This window comes from Etheostoma spectabile, chromosome 11 (assembly GCF_008692095.1).
Source record: "Etheostoma spectabile isolate EspeVRDwgs_2016 chromosome 11, UIUC_Espe_1.0, whole genome shotgun sequence".
In the NCBI taxonomy this organism is placed as follows: Eukaryota; Metazoa; Chordata; class Actinopteri; order Perciformes; family Percidae; genus Etheostoma; species Etheostoma spectabile.
Genome location: NC_045743.1, coordinates 9,724,135 through 9,745,674, shown reverse-complemented (window position 1 = coordinate 9,745,674; position 21,540 = coordinate 9,724,135). Strand labels below are relative to the sequence as shown.

The 21,540-nt window shown below is 39.9% G+C and overlaps 2 protein-coding genes across 3 annotated transcripts in view; both read right to left on the bottom strand.

Annotated features, from left to right (window-relative positions):
* Positions 1–351: 351 nt before the first annotated feature.
* Positions 352–11,675, bottom strand: ifih1 (interferon induced with helicase C domain 1). Of its 2 annotated transcripts, none has more exons than XM_032529726.1 (16): positions 11,159–11,675; positions 10,684–10,855; positions 10,435–10,554; positions 9,810–9,875; positions 7,819–8,024; positions 6,971–7,181; positions 5,754–5,971; positions 4,251–4,352; positions 4,026–4,149; positions 3,710–3,925; positions 2,654–2,910; positions 2,394–2,543; positions 2,079–2,240; positions 1,801–1,991; positions 1,587–1,680; positions 352–1,424 (listed from the first exon to the last, which is right to left on the bottom strand). In XM_032529726.1, the coding sequence occupies exons 1-16, from the start codon at positions 11,591–11,593 to the stop codon at positions 1,227–1,229; spliced, it is 2,922 nt and encodes a 973-aa protein (XP_032385617.1). In that variant the 5' UTR covers positions 11,594–11,675; the 3' UTR covers positions 352–1,226. The 2 variants fall into 2 exon arrangements, with proteins under 2 accessions (XP_032385617.1, XP_032385616.1); XM_032529725.1 differs by having other exon boundaries at positions 354–1,424; positions 7,819–8,027; positions 11,159–11,674.
* Positions 11,676–12,295: 620 nt separating this feature from the next.
* kcnh7 (potassium voltage-gated channel subfamily H member 7) overlaps positions 12,296–21,540 on the bottom strand; it is a 36,025-nt gene continuing 26,780 nt past the window's right edge. Inside the window, exons 10-15 of the mRNA XM_032529895.1 lie at positions 19,857–20,062; positions 19,572–19,659; positions 19,260–19,421; positions 17,581–17,734; positions 15,134–15,314; positions 12,296–14,621 (exon numbers count right to left, since the gene is read on the bottom strand). Coding sequence (XP_032385786.1) covers positions 14,313–14,621; positions 15,134–15,314; positions 17,581–17,734; positions 19,260–19,421; positions 19,572–19,659; positions 19,857–20,062 — 1,100 coding nt within the window. The 3' untranslated portion in view covers positions 12,296–14,312. The remainder of the gene's footprint in view (positions 14,622–15,133; positions 15,315–17,580; positions 17,735–19,259; positions 19,422–19,571; positions 19,660–19,856; positions 20,063–21,540) is intronic.

Here is a 21,540-nt window from a genome sequence, read left to right as displayed (position 1 = left end):
TGCAATTTAAAAATAAATAAATGTATTAGGCCTACTTAAGCCAGATAGTAGACACACTTTTATTACTCAAGGAGCCATACAATTTGCATGTTTGTGCATGCACTGGACAATCAGGTCACACAGGTTTCTTTTGCAATTTCAGAAACAATTCTTAAAAACAAATGCTCTAAAAATAGCCGCTGTGACTGGCCCAACAGTTGGATTTTTATTGTAATGGAAATTCACCAGCACCGGTTTATGTTACGGTTGGTGCAGGGAATTTGTGGATATTGTCAAGTTTAGGATGTTAGGACCCAAGTGTCGGAAGGCGAGGAGAATCAGTTTGAAATAATACAAATTTAATCCAAACAAAAAGAGCAAATAAGTAACAAACAGGTAAGCAGCAGGTAAGTAAATCAAGAGACACAGGAAACACAGCAACAAGGAAACACAAGGGAGACCTGACACAAAAGAACACAACAAGGATCTGAAAAGAAACGTACAGGGGGGGAAAAGACCTAAATACAGAGGGTAATGCGATAACCAGAAGCAGGTGACACAAGGGCTGGGGAACATGTGGAAAAACACAGGAAGTAAAACTAAAGACAGAACACCAGACTATCAAAATAAAACAGGAAACAGAAGATACAGACACTCACAAGACCACAAGACAGAGATCTAGACACACCAGACACAACAAGGGAGCAACCAAGGACTATGACATGAAACAAAACATATACAAGACCAAAAAATAACACAATCATAAGGACAAAATATAACACAAAATACAACAACCATCACAGTTTGTTTGCATGTGTGATGACAGGTGGGCTCTGATGGGCTATCACAGGCTCAGGGGCTGATATCTCATGAGACCACAGGAGTTTGAGAGGAAAATCATTTTTCCTGCTTTTTGATACACAATATGTACATTTTTATGACTGTTAAAAAGTGTATGCAGTTAATTCCACGTACAGTTTCCGATATACCAACAACACCATTGCAATCTTACAATCTTACATGTTTTTGAAATAAGCCTTTTCCCAATAAAAAGATGTTGTACATTCTTTAACCCACCACCAACATCACAGACTCCAGTTATCACTGCATGAACACTGTAGCACTCAAAAGAAGCATTGCATTGACCATTGGCATAGGTGCAGTAATTAATCTTGTGTAATCCAAACATAATAATTTTACAAAAGTCAATGTTTTTGTGAGTATTAGTGAATATACGCAGTTGTGATTCAGTAAGTGTCTTCGTCATCTGATTTATCTGCCAAACAGCTTGCATGTTCAGCGTAGTCGAAGGGGGGAAAGTTGATGGCAAGCTCACTCCACTTGGTGCATTTGCCAATCTTCTTTCCGTCGAACGTCACCACAAAGTTTTTCACGTGGAGGCAAGGGCACTCGATTCCTCTGTAGAGCATCATGGAACCCCATCTCTGCAACAGAAATCATTCAAATTAATCATCAACGTTAACACATAAAATGGATGATATGGTAGTTTATTTAGGTTTTTACATTGAGTAAGCAAAGGCTTGTTCATTGACCAAAGAAAGCAAATAAGTGTATTTCTCAAAATGGGCACAAAAAAATACACTTACCTGGCCACAGTCTTTGCACGCTATGAAGTAATTAGTCTCATAATCTAGAAGTCGCTCTTGAAGAGTCGTGTTTTCTCTCTTAATAAAAAGCTGACTGCAAAAGAAAACAATTCAGTATTAGATTTGATTTTGAACAAATTTGATAAGCATGCATATAATTCATCATAATAAGTTGTGGCATACATCACTCAACAATGTAAAAGTTGACTTGCACCTGAACTCTGGTGTAACATTAACTCTGTGCATATTTTCGATGATCCGGATGTCCTCGCCGGTGCAAACGGGTTTGCTGCAGCTTCGGCAGCTAAACTTCACTTCACACTTCTCGTACTGCATTTTTTTCTTCTTCTTCTTTGTCATTCTCACCTTTTCCTCCATTATAGCCTGAATTTGAAAATCTAAGATCTAATGAAAGGAGAAAACATCACACAGAACAGTCTTACACAGCAATGTGGGTTTCAGTTTTCTTTTTAAAGTTTGAAGTGAACGTACCCGTTTGTCGTAATCTGCTTGATCTAAGGCCCTGATTTTGTCAATGGCTCGGTTCATCATGGTAATGCGGAACTCATTAACACATTCCTTCTCAGCTACCCCAGAGTTCTTCACCTCGACCAGAGTGTAACTGCTGTCCTCAGCTCTTCCTCTGCCTTGTGCCTGCGAAAAGGTAACGCTAGAGTCAGTGGTAAGCAACCATTTTAACATTTCATTGCAAAATTGTAAAATGATGACTTTATTACTGGACATAGAGATGATAATCATTAACAGGCACTACATGTAACTCCTCATTTGATGACTGACATCACTGACCTGAATCATGGCAATCTCATTGGTCACGAGGCCGTATCGAATGACAAAGTTGCACGCTGCTATGTCCAAACCTTCCTCTGCCACGGTGGTAGCAATCAGCAAGTTGACATCACCATCACGAAATTTGGTCAACACGTCCCTTTGCTCGGCCTAATCAACACACATTTATATGGAGGAGGGTAAGTGTGAATTGGATTGGAATTGGAATTGTGTTGAATGCTAGGGGAAAATGTGCTGCAGTTTGTGTAATGTGCATTTACCGCGGTCATTGGCTTAACAACACTCTGGTCTCCTCCTCCGATCATATGTGAGGCTTTGACTCCGACGTCTGCAAACTTGGGGTTTTCCTGTATCCACTGACTCAGAGCGATGGCGCTGCGCCGTGTTTTGGTGAAAATGATCCCCCGGGCCGCCTCCCTGCTGCTGAACTCACGCAGAACTTTACTTCTTAGTTTTGTCAAGCTGTCATTTTCATACAGTGGATTATTTGCGAGCTCTTGCAGCTCTTTCTTCTTGTCTGCAAGATAAGAATTCAAAGAAAGTCTTTGTATAATTTTAGAGGTTAAAGGAAATGGGTTTATATACTTTCTTGTTCCTTGTTGAGAGTTATATGAGAAGATTGATGAAATTTCATCATGTACCGCTACGGCCAGTAGCCAGTCACCGTAGATTAAAAGACTGGAAGAAAGGGGGAAAAGACAACTAAATCTGCCAGCACATCTAAAGCTTATTAATTAGCACGTTGTATATTGTTTGTTTAATCTGTACAAAAAACAAAAAACTATAAATCTTGTTATCGCTGTTGGGTTACCAGGCAACCAGCCAAGACCAGGAAGTTACCCATTCCTGGGGTGGTGATGGCGCAGCATAAATGACACATATGCCTTTGGTGTGGGAGCTCTGGGTTCAATTCACACATAACTCCTAGTTGGTCCAGAGGCGTGAAACCTCTGATATATAGCATTACTTTGGATAAAAGCATCAGCTAAATGACATGGAATAGAAACCCGAACGTGCTTGTTTTGCACTTTGTTTTTTGTAAAGATTAGACAATCAAGATTTAACACGTTAGTTAGGGAAATTGGTGCTGCGTAGTGGATTCTGTTCTGTTGGACAGAACCGGGTTAGCTGTTTCCCTGTGTTTCTAGTCTTTATGCTAAGATAAACTAACTAGCACGGGCCCTATATTCACAGATATGAATTTGGTATCAACCTTTTCATCTAACTCTCGGCAACAAAGCAAATAAGCTATTGGGTTAAAATGCTGTAACAGTATTGATAACAAGTCACTTGAGATTTTGCCAAACACCACATACCTTTAAACAAATTGAAGAGGAATCTCTCAGTATCTGTGATTTGTATGTTCTGCTCATCATCTGGTGTGGCTTTTTTCTTAATCTCCTCGTCGTAGTATTTGTTCAGGAAACTGAAGGCATCACGCATGCGAATGGTGTTGCTGAGATTCAGGCCCTCGCTGTACTGTCTGAGGTGTTCTGCACATACCCGCACCTTCTGATTTTCCTCTGTTGCAGCTAAAATGGATAGAGACAAGCATTCAGATCTAAGAAAAAGCCAGGAAGTTTGTTATCAAATGATGGTCAGTATTCCTGAAGCTTTAAAAATGTTGCTCACCTATTCGCTCTTTTTGAACAACCCACTGTTCATAATTCTGAGAGCCAAGGTCAGAGGTAGGGTTCAGCTCTGCGTGGGCATGGATGGCATTCATGATGTTCTTGATTACATCGCCGAAGGGATCCTGAAAAGGATACAAAGACTCCAACACTCCCAATGCTGTTGCTTAGAGAGAAACTGTACCATAAAGCTACCACCATGTAATTTCCTGATGAATAAATGTACCTCTTTTCTGTCTTCCACAGTTTCAACAACTTTTCTTGGTTCTCTTTTGTGTTCCCCAAGGCTCCTTGTCATAATTTTGGAAGCGTCCAGGTTTGCACAAATCTAAAACAAACAGATTTACATTGTTCAAATGAATCAAAATCAGACATCTCCATGCCAGTGATACACACTATTTATACTTTGCATACCAGACAGTGAGTTAAAGCCAAAAGGCTGTTTTAAATTTTTGACTTTTGTGGTTGTAGGAAACTTTATGGCTGGTGTGTGTGCAGAAGGAGTTTGGAACATTTGGAACTGCTTGACTGGATGAACAGGATTCTCGATGACTAAGGCAGACTGGAGCAGGATTTAGATGAAAACAAATGATGAAAAGTGAAACTAAAAGAAAGAAAATGATGTAGTTTATGGTGAAGTGTATATACTAGGTGTGGACACTATTAGGGCCACAGCTGTAAAATGTACTGCAATCAAAAAATATCTTCAGTGATTTTTTAGACTGTAAACCACATTTACACCGAGTTTTAAAAATCGCCCTGAGTGATCCAATCACAAGTGGACAGCTCTAAGTACAGGTGTGAATGCACCCAGGAAGATTGAGAATAGATTGAGATCCGATCACTCAGACCGCATGACCACACACTTATAGCAGTGTGTACGCAACTGTGTCCTCGGCCACATAAAGAACTGCCTACTCAAATGTGAACGGAACTACGTACTCATTCAAAGTATTTCTCCAAAGTATTTTTTTTTCAAAAAAGCGTGTTTTGGATGTTATTTTCATACTGTCATGCTTTTGTTCCAGTGTTGCCTGCTATTATATTCTTGGTTCTCTGGAGCTATGTGGTTCTCTGTTGACGGTGGTATGGAGGTCGCCAGGGGCTGCCGGTATACAATAACCTTGTTTTTAGTTTTAAAAAATAGACCTAACTTCACAAATATGTAGGATTTTACTACAGACATTCCTGCTCCTACACTGCAACATCTAGCGGCCGTCAAAGGGTGAACAACACGTTTCTTCTTTTCCTATCAAAAGTCCTAGTTATTTAAAAGCTTGTATTGTGAAGCAGCAAAAAACACAAAACGCTATAATGCAGAAAAAAAGTTAGGTCCTTTCGGCACACAGACAGGCTGCAGGAAACGCTTTTTCACTTGTCGTTGCACGCTTCTAATGCATGATTGATTTGAGAGTAACAACTATGACATAAACACAACCAGCCTATATGCAAACTGAAATGTTTGCCTATAGACCAGGAAAGTGAGATCTTATCACAAGTGGTCAATCAAGTTGCATTTGGAGACACATTCTACTGCAAGGTGAGATACTCAGAGCTGTTTAATTGGGATCGGATCACAATTTTAAAATCAACTTAAAACAGCCTTATAGTCTCTGCTGTTATTATAGTTGATTGCATTACATTGTAAGATGTAGCTTATATTTTGTACACATAGGCTAATATGTGCTCTATGCTTTTGTCTACATAGGAAGCTAAGAAAAGTAGTTACGCGCAGGATGTGGTCCTCAGCTTTTTTCATCACTGTGGCTGCCCCAACCCCCGGTGAGGCAGTCAGGCCCAGGATCTGAGGGAGGGGCACAGGCTCTTTCTGCTCCTTCTTCAGCCTGTTGTTCTTGTGCTTCTGCATCAGGTAGCGCATCATTATGTGGTTGTACACTTCTCCCTTCTGAGTGTGGTGGCACTCATCTATTACAATCAGGGTCAGATCTACATGAAGAAAAGACATGACAACCAAAAATTTCAATGAATGTATTGTACAGTACAGTATTTTTCCGACATTGTAAGATTCAGAGAGCTCGTAAGAATATTGTTGAGCAAGATGGTTGCTTGCTTTGTTGAAACAATAACATTTACATTTTTGCATCTCTCACTGTTACATTACCGTCCAGGGACTACAATTTTCTCAACCAAGCAATGCTATTTAAATGTCATTTATTTGTGTTTCTTGAATAAATAGAGGTGATTGTCACTCGCAGATTATAACGTCTTTCTGTAAGAGAGATTCTCCCACACAAACAAGCACTTTTCTGGGAACCTGACACGGCAGTTTCAGCCACACAATAACATGTGTTGGAAAACTTCAAAAATAGCTTGAACTCATTTCTTATTTTTGTATTTTACAAAAATGCGAGTGAGTGAGGTGAATTATAATATTCCTTCACATGTACAAGTTTAACCAGAGTGATACAAATGTGTCCCTAGAGGAAAAAAAAGAGTATGGAGAAGTGGCAGCTTGATGTACTGTGGGTGATAGATGCTCTCATGTGAATTTGAGCAGCCACACACTGATGGCTTGAACAGACGTGTGGCCTGGAAGGCAGGAGATAGGAAAAAAAGGAAGATGAAAAAGGACACGCTCTCAGGCGTTTCAACAAACAGCATATGTTCCACTGAGGTGGCTATTCCACCTTGGACTGGTGAGTGCCAACAAGAGTGAACAGCAGAGCCGGAAGACTTTGACAACATCCTGTCAGGTATCATCAGGGGAGTTGTTATGAGTCCTCCGGGTGGCTTTCTATTCCAAAACCTGTCAATGTCGGTGGTTTAAGCCTAGACAGATTTTAACTAAAGGTTTTAGGAAGCCTTTATAAAAAGGTATATATTTCAATTTTGACCACTGGTTTGTTTTTAAGTGGTGAACAAGTTTACTAAAAAACCAAAGGAAAAGTTTTTTTACTTTTGTAAAATCACATTGTAAAATCATACCGCTTAATTTCACCCCTTCATCCTCCCCTTTGTTAGACCTCTCCAAGAAATTCTCAAGGATCTGGGCTGTGCAGATGATGACGTCGTTGTTCTTCACGATCTCTGTGAAAGAGATCTTGAGCTGGCAGTCTCCGCTGACTCTCTCCACTTTATAGGAAGGCTTCAAAAACGGCAAGAACTCGGCGGAATAATGCTGCTCAACAAGAGGAACCTGCCGGACACCAGAGCACATTCAGTTTTATGCTGTCGATGCAACAAAGTCAAAACATTTCACAAATAGAAATAACTCTCAATAAAAGAAATAAAGAAATAGCTGCATTATTTCTATACATTTCTATAGTTTCTACAAAACTCCTGACGATGTGAGGATGCGTTTGGTTATGATCACAATAAATGCTTTGTTACGATTTAGAAGATTTTAATTCATTGTTTAAAGATCAGAGTGTGACGCTCCCTTTTTTTCTGCAGGGACACTGCTAGGCAAGTTATAATTGTGTTCTTTCCAGTGTTGACGAATGAACCACTATGATCAGTTTCAGTCACATACAATCACTATTTCTCAAGCTGTTTTACAACTCAACTAAATATTTTTATAGCTGGAAAACCTTTAATTCAAAATGGATTTAGTAGTGGTCTTCTCCAGTGCAGAGCAGATCGTATGCATGCCAAATAGTACTAAAGAGCAGGAGACTATCTAAACCTCATAGCCTGTAGTTTGTGGTGAGCTGACCCACATGTGCAATTGGACTGAAAGACAGAATGTTTTCTTTTTATTTAAAAAGGACATAAGTAGGTCAACATACAATGCAAAGCCATTCATCAGGTGCACCAGACTTGGGTTATTGTACCTTGTTCACCAGGACAACCACTTTCCCTGAATGCCCCTCTGTCCTCCTGCGGTCCAGATGTTTTTTGGTAATATACACTGCAACTCTGGTTTTACCACTTCCTGTCGGGAGGCATATGATGATGTTTTCCCCCTCCAAGGCAGGTCTAGCGACATCCTTCTGATAATCTCGAAGAACAATAGCTTTTTCTGGGCCTCCGGCAGCTGCTTCTGGATCAGTAATGCAGAGCAGAGGTTCAGACACACAAAACTTTCTTGTCTATGTCAGCAACCCACAATTACAGGCATTACCAGTAGGAAACGACTTGTCATTGTTTGTGGTTTTGGTCCTGTGCTGTTAAAAATGCAAAGCAAACTGTATGCATATGAACAAAATTCATGGAATGTGCTATACATACTTTAAAAGACATATACAAGCACTGAGTGGAGCACCGATGAACCCACATCCTAGGTGGTAAAGATATGAACACTGTGCTCTACAAATCATGTCAGTATGAGACACTATTGTACTGTACTTGCTTAGTCCAAACAAGTTCAAAGATTTAAAGAACTATGTCAAAAGCAGTTGATATTGTTGTTAAAGTTCAAATAAATATATGTCAACTGGCCTTTTACAACATCATTACAAGTCCACAACTTGAAGTCACATTTAAAGAGGGATATGAGCCAATTTAACTGGCTCAAATTTTCCAAAAATAATCAAACATCAGGCACAAGCTAACATCTGCGCGCATTTATAAATTATTTAATTTTCTCAAGCTGCTTGGAGTGTATCATTTTATTACATGCCATTTCACTAATGACTTCCCTGGTCTTGATGGCAGCATTGTGTCTTATTTTCCTGTTTGCGAGGACAGTGGACTTGCTATGATTCATTTCAGTCAGACTTAAAGTTGCTGGCAGGCCCATGACTCATTTGCTCTGTCTAGGCTGGGGATAAAACATGACTAAGGCACCAACATCAATGTGCATGTATCACATTCTCTGCTACCTCCAACTCAAGGTTCCACGTTTCAACTTAGTTATGAGTTCAAACCCCCGGAACGGTTTTATTTTTATTTTTCTCAGCGCAGACAGTTTTTAATTTTCTCTCTCAGACTTGGTATACCAGAGGTTAAAGTGCTGTTCAAGCAACTACATAGAAGTAAATACACATCCGTGCCGACGGCGAGAGAGAGCTTTACGGCAATAAAAAATAAACGGTGGCCTGTGAGCCCCCCTGCATTTTTACCAGCAGTTCCCAGACGCTAAACGTATTAAAACTGGAAGGTTAACAATCAGCTATATTTAGTACAGTTCCAATAATAACAGAAAGTCCACAGGTTTGTTTTTCAGTTTGATTTAGTGCAGTGAAATTAATTTGAAAAGAGCCACACATAATTATGCATATACATCTCATTTTTTACAGTCTGGTGGATCAATTTTACATGTAATCCTTTCTGTTTTAACGGTGCACTCTGGCCAACCAGTCAGGTTCATGATATTACTCACATTAATGAGACAAAATATACTCTAGCCTCATATTTAGAACATAAAAGACACTTCCTGCATTTATTTATATTGTATAATTATTTCCACTGCCTCATTAGGCCTAGAGGTGTAAAGGAAGGCCCCACTCCACAGTGACTTGAATGAAACCTTTCCTTTACATTACTTTACAATGCGCTGACAGAGAGTCAGCATGTGGTTTTCATTTGAAGCTCTGGCTATGCTCTGTCCTCTTTGACCTCTATGTGGTTGATCATAGTACAACACATGGAAGATATTCTTTGGTGTTGAGCAGGCAGAAAGGTTCCATTTGCAACATGTTCCAAGCACACTCATTAGGACTTTATGATAGTAAATTTACACATCCAGACTATGTTTTTTTCTCACTATGAGTTTGGTTTTCGTTTGTGGTCTACTAGGACCCAGAACAGGCTTTTGGAATACTACAATACTTTGAATACCTGAACAACATTAACAGTATGTGTAGAGGTGGATCAGTCACACCTGGTTGTGGGGTGTCCAAGCTGTGTGGTAGTTGTCTGGGACCAGTGCTCACTCCTTCATATAGGTCTGAAAAAGGTATGAAAATCACAGTCAAGAAAGGCAAGACATAAATGCTGGCCTTGTTTACTGTGTGCAGCCTATCAGCTGCTAAAGGGTCACTTCACCCAAATGACAAAAGAATAAATTTCACCTCTCATGCCTGGTGGTATCTATGCATATAGTTGCAGATAGACATTCCTTCTGCCTCTCCCCTAAAAGAGGGGAGAATTGAATGGTCTGTTTGATCCTCCAAGCATAAATAAATTACATTTAAAAAACCTTTTCAACAAGCAATGTCCCGGTTACTCATGGTAATCCTTGTGGTCAGTTTGAGAGTGACATAGTGACTCATCTTCTACATAAGAAACAAGTTTGATAAACATGTCCCTATAAAACTGTTTCACATAACCATACATTTTGTGATTCGGGTGAACTGAACCATAAACTGCCTGCCTATGAATGTACAAATCCAGTTATTTGACTACAATATGTAGATGAGCCAGACTACTGGCTCATCTATCCATTGCTGTCCAATGTAAAGGTATATTTGTTCAATTGATTGATGAACAGAGGTGTTCTGTAAGACCTGCTTCAGGCTCCTCGGATGTGCTGATGTCCATAAACTGTGGGCTATCACAGCTTTCAGTGGCTGCTGCTGCACTTCCTGTAGATTCATCCATTGGTGAAGGCAGTTTCTCATCTGCGCCTAATGAGATATAAATAAATCACACTTTGGCATTTACAATAATTAATAATCTCTACCAAATAAACTTGCTTTTCTAATCCACAAGATCTAATGACTAATGACATTCCCTGTGATGGGTGTGCTAGTTACCTTTTTTGTCAGAGTCTGATGGCCCTCCTGTTAGCTCATACAGGTCTTGGTGGCCAGTTTCACGCAAAATATCGAGAAATGTAGAAAACCATCCTGTTGGAGCTCTCACGATACATCTCAGAAGTTCACGGGCTCCACACTGGTGTCCTTTGTTTGTTGTTGTAGTTTTAATCTACAAAACAAGCATAATAACTGGATTACATTGGTTATGCATTCAGAGGGAAGTACAGTGCTCTGCAAAACAGATAAGTGCATTTGTCTGCCATCTTGTGGTCAATCACTGCAAACACATCTACTGGGTCTTTAAAGTGAACTGAGAAAGGAAAAACTACAAACACTAAAGTTGTATTCAAACTAGGCTACATGTGTTGACAGTAGGTATATTATACATTTACTGTGAGCTGTTTATTGCTAAGTGCTAATCAAAATGAATGAAGAATTTATCAGCAGTGGATCACCAAAACAGTGTTCTTACAAAGTCCGAGTCCTCCTGGGAGAGTAGGCCTTTGGAGAAACAGTGGAGGCACACCTCGTCAGTCTGCATTTCCACAAGACTGGGAGAGAGCAATTGAATAAGCTTGACACAGTGATCATTCTCTGCCTCCACTTCAGGTTCGGGGGGATTGATCTGCAAGTATTCCGCAGCATATTTACAACCTGAATGTTCCAAAGCATCAACAAATGCCGTGAACCAGCCAGGAGTGTGTGGCTTCTTCATGACTGCGGAAATAAGGCGATCCGCAGCTGCTATGTCACCATCTGTCCTCGCTTTTTGTCTGATCTGCTCCTTTTTGTCGTATTCGATAAACAGTAAATGATCCAGAACCCGATCCACAACAATAAGCTCTCGCAACCTCGGCCGGTACACTTCAATGAGACGCTCCTTGACATCGTCTTCATCGGAAGCCATTATAACTAAACTAGCCGTCCAATAAGGCTGATCACAATATACAGACTGGCTCCGGTGTAGATCAAATCTACTGGCAGCAGCAAAAAAAAAAGAAAAATGATGATTCACTGTATCGAGGAAATTAAACACTTTCAGTTTCATTTCTCCCAAACTCTCAAGAATTAAACTGGCCACTGGGTGTCAGTATTAGACCATTCTATGCAGATATGAGAGGTTGTACACCCAGACCTACTGTACACACATTTTAGAGCACTTGGTACAGTTGTGTACTTTTGTTAAACACCAATGACAAATGTTTCTAATATTCTAACAGTGACCTATCAGGACTAAACTGATATTGGGGCGTGTCATTTATAGCCTATTATCTATGTATCAATATAGTATATTGTACAACTCACATAGATGTTTTTTTTTTTGTGGCTGATTAAAACTGTTTGACTTCTCCCTCACGCTCATTTTGCACTTACAAAAGTGGGACAGCTTTACCATTGTACCATTGACTTTGTGACCTGATGTAATTCCCAGCATAGCTCTGCCTAGCTTCAACCTGTGGAGAGGTCTAATCAGCCAGAGTAATTAAAAACATTGACTTACAATAACTTTGTAGATTAAGACATACCAATACAAACTAAGAAACTCATAAACTCGTAAATGATGTATTGAGTAATGAAAGTATTTTCATTGTAAATACAACTATATGACAAAACTAAAAGTGATTTCATTTATTGCTTCCACATCTTCAAAACAAACATATGTATTTACTGTTCTGCTAAAAAGTTTCTCATATTATTAACTTTTTTTTTTTTACATCTTGCAACGTAATGTATTTACTGTCTAACAATTTTCTAATAGTATTTTAACTTTATTGTACATTGACAATAAAAACAGTACAGGGAAACAATATGCTTTGTCAATGGTATGGTTAGTTATACATGAAGATGATGGTGACTTAGCATTTAGATCGGTTGTATAGGCACAAGACCTTCTCTGAGGCCTGCTTATGCGCTACTAACGTTCAGTGTGTCCCCCTCTTTTCCAAAAACACTCTTAAATACATCCTAAAGAGAGACAAATATGCTGACATCATTTTATATTGAAATGTGCTACTTTGGGCTCATACGCAGTGCAAAACAGTAAATATATAAATATAAAACACATGCACTGCCATGTAGAAATATCTACACCATGCTTGTTTGTCAGAGGTCTATAGCTCTGGGATAACAGCAAAATATTTGTAAATCTGCATGTTATAATTTCTGCCCAGACAAGCAAGTATGGTGTGTTCTGTTGGCTTAACATCGTACAGTAGGTGCACGTCAGCAACTGCAGTAATAATGCACATCATTGAAAAAAGAAAACTACAGTATACTTGATACTGTACTGTATTTTGCAGTGCAATTTTCCATAAACCCTGAGTCACACTTCAAAGAACATGGGCATACTACTAAGGATAAGAAAACTGTTCTCACACCTTTGTAATAATACTGTATTACACTAATAGCTGCAGAAAATAGTTTGTATAGTCTGTTCATATGCAGGCCCTCTGAGTGGCAGAGTCTGTATTTGCACAGGGTTTAGACTCTTAACAGGCTCTAACAGGACACAGGACACAAAGTCATGCAGGGCCCTAGCTTTGGCTTCCATTCTTGCTTCTAAGTATCAGGTTGCAAACTGCCTGGACAACCTGGTGACAGAGATGGGTCTCCTAAAGCCAGCACATACAATCTTAAGTCCTGGTCCTGGTCTTCCACGGACCAGAAAGGACTTTGAGTGTTTTTTGAGTGTCTGTTTTTGCCATAAGTCCCTGCTTTTGGTCTCTCCCTGAATCTTGCCAAGCATTCAGCACCTTAAGGTACCTTACCTGGGGATGTTGAGGAGCAGTTGGCTTAAGTCATGCACTTGCTGTGTTTTTGGGCCGTCCTCAATCTGCTGGACAGACTGGTGAGCTATAGCGGCTATGTCCTGGGTGATGGGTATTGCTAGACATTGAGACCCGTCTAGTGTGAGGTAGGTCAGTCAGCTCCTCTCCTCCTCTTACAGTTGTGAATGTAGTTGGACTGGTGCACTAGTGCTTTTAAACCCATTTGCAAACAGCAGGTGAGGTGTTCATTATGGCTGACTCTAGCCTTGTGGCCCACTTAGCATGACCAATTATGTTTTGGGACATGAAATGTTGTGGCACAAGGAGAGGTACAGAGTCCATTAGAGCCCATTAGAGTACAAAGCCTGGGTGAAACAGAAAGTTGATAAGGTCTTGTAGTTTTAGTTCTATCACAACCAGGTGGATCCCTTTAACCAGCATCCCTGCTCATTAAGTTGAACTTAGTTAGGAAGCTGTAGACTTAGTATATGGGGAAGTGCTGTATAGGGTTGTGTAGGTGTGGTTGACTAGGTTCATTCTGATCCTGATAGGTGTGTGAATTTACATTTTGACTGTGTGTGAGATGATGCTTAAAGGGTCCATCAAAGGGCTACAATGTTGATAAAATTACTGTCACAATATGTAACCATTGTTATTCCACTGATAACTGAAGTTTAACACACTGTTAACTGCAGCAAACAGTTTTTTAATCCACATGCACAATCAAACAAAACCACATCTTACTGCTATTATCAAGCCATAGCAAATGGACAACACAGATGGCTGTGCCAGCATGCTGCTAAAATGATGCTACATAAAGTACAACCCAGATATATGAACACTGTGGTGCAGGAAGGTTTATGGCCTTGGAAACTCTTGGTCTGAGATAGGTCTATGGAGTCCAGTGGCGTTCAGGTTGGAGTCAGAAGGGGCTTGTGAAGAAGAGGAGGTGGAAGAGGTTTCAGATGGAAGAAAGATCAGTGCAGACTGTTGATGCCCTGGGATCTGTTGCTGTTGTTGCTGCTGTTGTTGTTGCTGTTGTGGCTCTGTATGTCTTTGTACAAGCATAGCTGTAAGGCTGCCCTCAATGGGCGCATTCATGTTGGCCAAGCTCGACAGAGAGTCTTTGGATTCCTGAATGGCCTTCTCCAGTTGGAGGCTGGGGCCCTAAGAAGAAGAGTGGCAGAATATGCAACTTAGTTGCCGGCTTAGGCGTTAACGGACCTGTGTTTACTCTAAAACGGAATGTGATTTTATCATGCAACATGTGGTTTTCATTCAATGTTTTGTTTCAACTTGGTAACCTATTCTTAGTCAAACATGGTTTTGAATTGGAGGTGAATTTTCAAATCAATTTTTAGCCTGTTTAGACTATCATTTGGGCAAGGCTAATGTCATCCAGTGGCTCAGACTGGTTCCTGTGATTGTCCAGACTTTCTGGCAAAAACTGTAGTAGACAAACCAATCAATCAAAACAGGTAGGAGCAAAGCAAAATAGTCTTTTTATAGAAACAGCCTCATTGCCTCCTTAAACACCACTGATGACTTGAGTGATTGTAAATGTCAGCGGACACAACTTCTGTGCTTTGCCAGAAAAAAGTAATGTTTAATGAACATATGTGCAAAAATAACTTATTGTGTGGGAAGAAAACTGTCTCTACCTTCTATAACCTCCTTACTTGAGTTCCTGTATGGCTGAAAAAATCTCTTGCAGTCAGAGCAACTGGCTGGACCTTCACAGCAGGTCTGTGATAGTCTGGACTGGCAGTCACAGTGCTGTAGGCTGGAGGTCCCAGTGTTGGTTGTCTTTGCAGCAGCTGCAGGATGGTTTGAATATCTGTCATCAGCTGAGACTCCAGCCTCAAAAAGAACAGAAAAAACAGAGTAAGAAAGACAGATAATCACAGACAAGACAAGATGAATGCATGATTCTCACAAGCCTGATCATGTAACGCCAGTTGTACTTTATTGAGCACTAGGTGGAGCTTGTGCTCCTCAGTGGAGGAATGAAGAGATGGTGGAAATACATTCTGCCAAAGTAGTGGACAAAATACGCTGTCCATACAAGGAGTGATAATGAGCTTTCTGTGGGAGGTGTGAATTTAGCGTTTAATGTGGAAATGACTGTATCACACTCATTTTAGTGAATCTAATTATGAGAAGATTTTATCCAAGCTCTATTTTTAGGGCCTCTGGCAAAAATGGGTAATGTTGAAAAACCTTTTAATTACCTGTATCCCATCTAATACATCAATACATATACATTGTGTTATGTCCCCGGTTTACTGTGCTGCTCTATTGTACAAGGCAGCATTGTTTACTAGATCATGACTGATGAGGGATTAAGTAAAAGTAGACATTTGTTACAGGTGCAGCAAGCTTAATTTGTCTTGAATATTATTATAGATTGTTGAATAGAATGCTACACCAGTATTTCTTTCCCTGCCATATCCTTAGATAGACTAGTCAAAGCCACAAAAAAACAAAATGAGAGAGAGTTGCTGCTTATCCTGCAGCCAGCTAGCATTAGGGAAAAAAACATGGTCAGGTAGAGAGCAGTGGATAAAATGTTTTATTTGTGCTAAATAAAATCAGCCAGCCCGGTATTCCCTGAACCCTGATGCTGTCTCTTGGTCTCTGTGATAATCTAAGCTAAAAATACCACCTGCTGTTCATTTGTGTGTCTATTTCAGGTGGCCTGCTGGCTGCAGGTGTGTGGTTAAACGATTGGCCAATGTGGTTCTCCACTTCAGAAAAAAATGAGACTAAAATTCAATGTACAGTATTAGCTTTGGAGAGCTTACTTGCATATATACTGTTTAAATTACAGTTAGTTTAGCTAGAGTTTTTATTGTATTGTTGTTATCGTTATTGTACAAAGATGCTTCAGACATACTTTGTTCTCAATCATCAGTTTTACATTCCGTTTAGCTACTACAGACTCTGCAATGTGTTGTACTCATCCATTCTCAATGTTTAATATGATTCGGTTCTGCAGCGGTACATCCGGCTTCCAATAGATCCAGCCACCCACTCGGAGTCCGACAAAAGCTACTGCCAGCTACTTGCCTTCCTCCACCTACTCATGAACATTGGCAATTGAACTAAATGTTGCCAGTGATCGCAGAGGAAGTGTGGCTTACTTTTAGCAGTGTGGGAGGTGACAACTTTAAAAAATAAAGCGTTCCATAATGTTAGGATAAATAATACAAATAATCACAAATTTTGTTGTGTTATTTCTTCAGAAAATGACCAAAACCACTAACAAATGCCACACCCTCACGCCTAAAATGTACTTTTTTTTTTAAAAATTCCTTCTTTTCTTTTGGTAACTTTGAGACCTCAGTACAGAAAAATACTTTCCATATCTACAACGTGAGACAGGTAGACAAGTAGGTCAAGAGTTGCAAAGAAAAACTCCAACACACCGTCTTTCTTGCAAAGAATATAAAGTTTGAATAATATGCAACGTTTCGGTACTGGACCATCTTCAAGTTTGAAGAAGATGGACCATCTTCAAACCTGAAGACGGTCCAGGTTTGATCTGTGGTTCATCTTCAGGTTCGAAGATGGTCCAGTACTGAAACGTTGGAAGTAAGACAGTGTGACACTTCCCCAACAATTTGAAATATACATCAATGTTTGAGCAACAAACAACGTAGAGACTTAGACAGTGTATCCAACTTTCCAACATTCAAACCAATAGCAAACTGAACTGTGTCAAAGCGCAATAGGCTACAGTAAAGGGGCATTACTCCAAGTGTTATAGAGTCACTGGTGCCTCCTGGCTCTTTCTGTTGTAGATAATAAGACATTTACAATAATGCAAAAATACAATAAATGCTACACTTAAAATCTCATATATGCAGTATCCAGTGTGACTGAGAGAGTGAATGAGTTATCAGACTCAAATAATAAAGTTATGATCAATAAAAAAAGTAAAACACTTTCTGTGGTGGTGACACAAAGTAACAATTGAGACTTAGAACAGTATAAAGAAGAAAAAACACTTTTACACTCTGTATATTATGCACTGGTTTATAAACGGGTAAAGTTTAAATTCCGGTAATTCCTAGTTTATGATTGTTAAATCAACTATCTATATGCTGACTCTGAAAAGATGTACCTGTTTAAGTGCTCTTGAAGCTGACCTAAGCGGTGTTCCAGATCTCCATATGTGATCTCGGTGGCAGAATTATCGTCTCTCAGGTCCTGCAACTGTGCTGACTCATCCAGGTAGTCCGTAGGCTTCTTACAGGCCCATTTATCACAGCACAGATCTGGAGAGCCAAACCAACACGCATGCTTTACATCATCACATGTGGGTCAGGACAACGTCATCATTAAATAAAAAAACTAAAATAGAATGTAATTAATCTCTACAGGAGACCTGTGTGTAGGTTCCTTGTTGTAATCTATCAAGCCCTTGTACTGGGAGACATAATGCCATGTTTTCCAGTAGCAAACTAACTCGGTTGTTATCTCTGCTGGGCACCTGGTAGTATTCAGCTTGCTGTCCACTGATATGTGTTGAGCCTCTTTTGTGATTTTAAACACAGAATACTGTGATTACCCTATCTGGTGCTGCCGTCTGTGCAGTTGGCTATGCACTATCATGATAAGCTATACAGATATGATGACCCTTGTTGGATGTTGTGTGTGCCTTTACCATGGATGGCACTTTGCCCTTATGTGGCCTCGTACTGTGTATCCTTCCAGCAGTAGAGCTTACCAGATTCAGTCTGTCACTCAGTTCTTAGTTTTCTTCATATCAACAAATGTCTGGTTGGTTTGCCAGTCTTGTCATTGGGATATGCTTTGCTCATACAAAATTCTGCAATTTCTATATCAGGTTATAGTCAGTTTTTTTTTTTAAATCAAGCACACTGGTTTAGTAAGAGACACTATTCGTTATTGCAAATGTAAGTCTTTAACCGCTTGGCCCTCTTTTACAGATGTGACTATTGGATACCTGAAGTTACAACAACAAAGACCTCAGATATTGAGTTAAATGACATCATCATGTAGATATTGACAATAACAATACATGTATAGTATGCCTGTGTCATAGTCCGGTCCTTCCTATTGTATAAAAATAGGGCTAGCTCAGTTGGTAGAGCAGGAGCACACGTATGGACGCAGCGGCCGCGGGTTCAACTCCGACCGGCGGCCCTTTGCTGCATGTCATTCTCCCCCACTTTCTCCCCTTTCATGTCTTCATCTGTTCTGTGGAAATATCGGCCTAAAAGGCCCCAAAAACTAATCTTAAAAAAAAAGAAAAGAAATAGGGCATTGAATTGGCTGTTGCTGATATTTACAAAACATGCAGCAGTAAAATATTATGCCATGTATTGCAATAACCATGCTATAAAACGCCTTTGTGAAGCTTGTAATGTTTGGCTTTTATTGTATACAATAATTGGATGATGATTAGATTAAGCTATTGCTGTGATTCAATTTAACCATTGCATCGTTCCCATTTTTCCCCTAATTTGGAAAATCCTGTCTCATAGTGTTAGAAATTGCTGTGCAGTCTTTTGTGTACTACAAGCCTTTAAACTCATGTATATGTTAGTCAAATGAGCATTGGAAGCCTGGAAAGATCTCAACCACCTCCACACATTTGCTCCAACCTTCAACTCAAAGTTGCTATTGCAACAACAAGGACATAAACCCACACTGGCCTCTCATTGTTGCCAATTAAATGTTTGCCCTGCACCCCCCAGGAACCCCTAGCAACACTTCTTAATAAATTCTCAAGATTAAGTTGACATAATACTTATCAGTAAAACAAAAACATATTACCTTCAAAAGATGGTCTTTGCTTTTTGTTGTCTTTGACAATAAGATTGGAGTCCAGGACTGGGTCATTGGGTGGAGAAGGACCCAGGAATTCTGAACTTATCTTCAGGCACGAGTTAGACTCCCTCTCCCTCCCCAAGGGTTTAATAACTTCCTTGTCTCCCCCTATAGAAGGGCAATCAACAGGAGTCAGTGGAATAACAATGTATTGTAGTCCTTATGGAATAGATGCTCCCAGGGAGCTTCACTCAGTAATCAATAACAGAGAACACATTTGCAACCACAAGAGGCTGTACTGGACCTATTTCCACTTACCTTTAGATACATCTGGTGTAAAAGAGATCCTTCTTTTAAGGCTCTTACTGGCCTCGCCGCCTGAATCCCCGCCTTGGGAGCCTGATGGCTGCAACAATGGGATCATTAATATATATTAATTAATACGATTAGTGGTCAAAATTTAGAAATTTTAGGTTGTTGAAAGATTACTTAAATCTTGCAATATAAATATCAAAGTATAACTGTGAATGTCCATAGTCATGACAATGTGAATAGCATCAATTGAACATGTAGCTCCCATAATACCAGTGCAATATCATCTACCTTTGGAGACTCATCTCTGAGGTTGAAGGTAAGCTCCAGGTTGTTGAAGAAGTAGTCAGCAAACTCTGGGTACATGTCTATCACCTCCAACAGATCTTCCCTCTGAATGGTGCTCAGGTCACAGTAACTCAGAGCTCGCACATCAGCGTTGGACTTCCCGGGCTTGGCAAATAGATGGATCATTTCTCCAAATATGTCATTTATTCCTGGTATCAACACACACACACAGACAATTAATCTTCTCGAACGGCTCAATGGTATGGGGGAAAATATGTCAGTGTTACCTTCATTGACTTCTACAAGGAGCCATGCGCGTTATAGAGAATAAGTTGTGTCTTGTTTTCTATAGGGACTTGTCTCGCTGTTCCTCAGGCTCTCACTAAAAGGGCACAGACATGTTTGTTTTTGTGGATAATAAAAATCAAACAGCCTTTCCTCTCTGTGTAGATGGTCTCACAAGGTGTGTGCATCAGTTGTCTTCCTATCTTTGATCAAGTATTTATGCTGAGGATTAACTGATAACTCAAAGCAGCTTTGATGTGGAGAAAAAACGGAGGGTTTGATTGTGACTGACACACTTGCATACTTCAAAGGGAAAAATGTGTGTTGATAATGGCTATCGCATAATGAAGCCAAGCATATTGCTACGACGTCATGACGACTACCGTCCAAGTTTTCTATGCTAAAGTGAGAGTCCACTTAGCAAAGGACTGGAGATCTAGTTTAAAGGCCTTGATAAAAAATCCCTTTGTTGGTCCCCGGGTTCACTAAATGCCAACACTGTAAGCAGGGGTTCAGAAGAAAGATATGATATGTTGGCTGCCAGTGTGCCTTTCACAGCATGCACCGGACACCTTTCTACCCCAGAGAATAGCCTTGCACAGAGTGCTGAATCTCTCACTAACATGCAGCTCTCAGCACAAAGATTTAGTTCATCATTAACCTGGATTGCAATGTAAGACACTAATTCCTCACTTGTGAAACAATGCAAGTAACCTTGTCAGTTTCAGTATCATTACAAGAAGAACATTTCTTTAGTGCTATCATCTGACCACTACCTGTTAGAGGCTGGGACAGCTTGGTTTTCACAAACAAATTACAGCAAAATGGTGCTGTTGGAGCATTATGTTTGTATCAAATACAACAGTACAGTGTGTTTGTTAGTAATGGGTTTTAGTGTGATTCCGCAGATTTGCTATACTTAAACCCTATTCTGTCGGGTGCAGCTTTGGAGAGCATTTATCTCATGAATAATGCCAACTTTAATCTAGATGTGGCCTGTAGCAACTGCTTGTTAGAGAGAGAAGATAAATACTCATTGTTCTAATAAGAGTAATGAGTATTCACTATCATTATGCTATAAAACTGAGGCAAACAGTATTTCACATTCATAGCTGGCAATGGTTTTAGTCAGAATAGTCTTTTACTGCCCATTTATATAATCCCTATTTTGCAACTTCAAGTCATTTCCCTGCGCTGTCAAAAAAGTGGCAGCTATTTTCCCATGTTCTTTGAAATTGCCAAACAAGCTTTCATGGAGCCACTTAATAGAAATGCCACAGAGACTCAAACCTGTTACATGAACAGCCTTATTGCCTGGAGGACATAATAGGGGACAGCAGGCACACCTTGCCATTCTTGTCAAAATGTGTGAACACAGTGCGATTCAGCTGCTGCAATAACC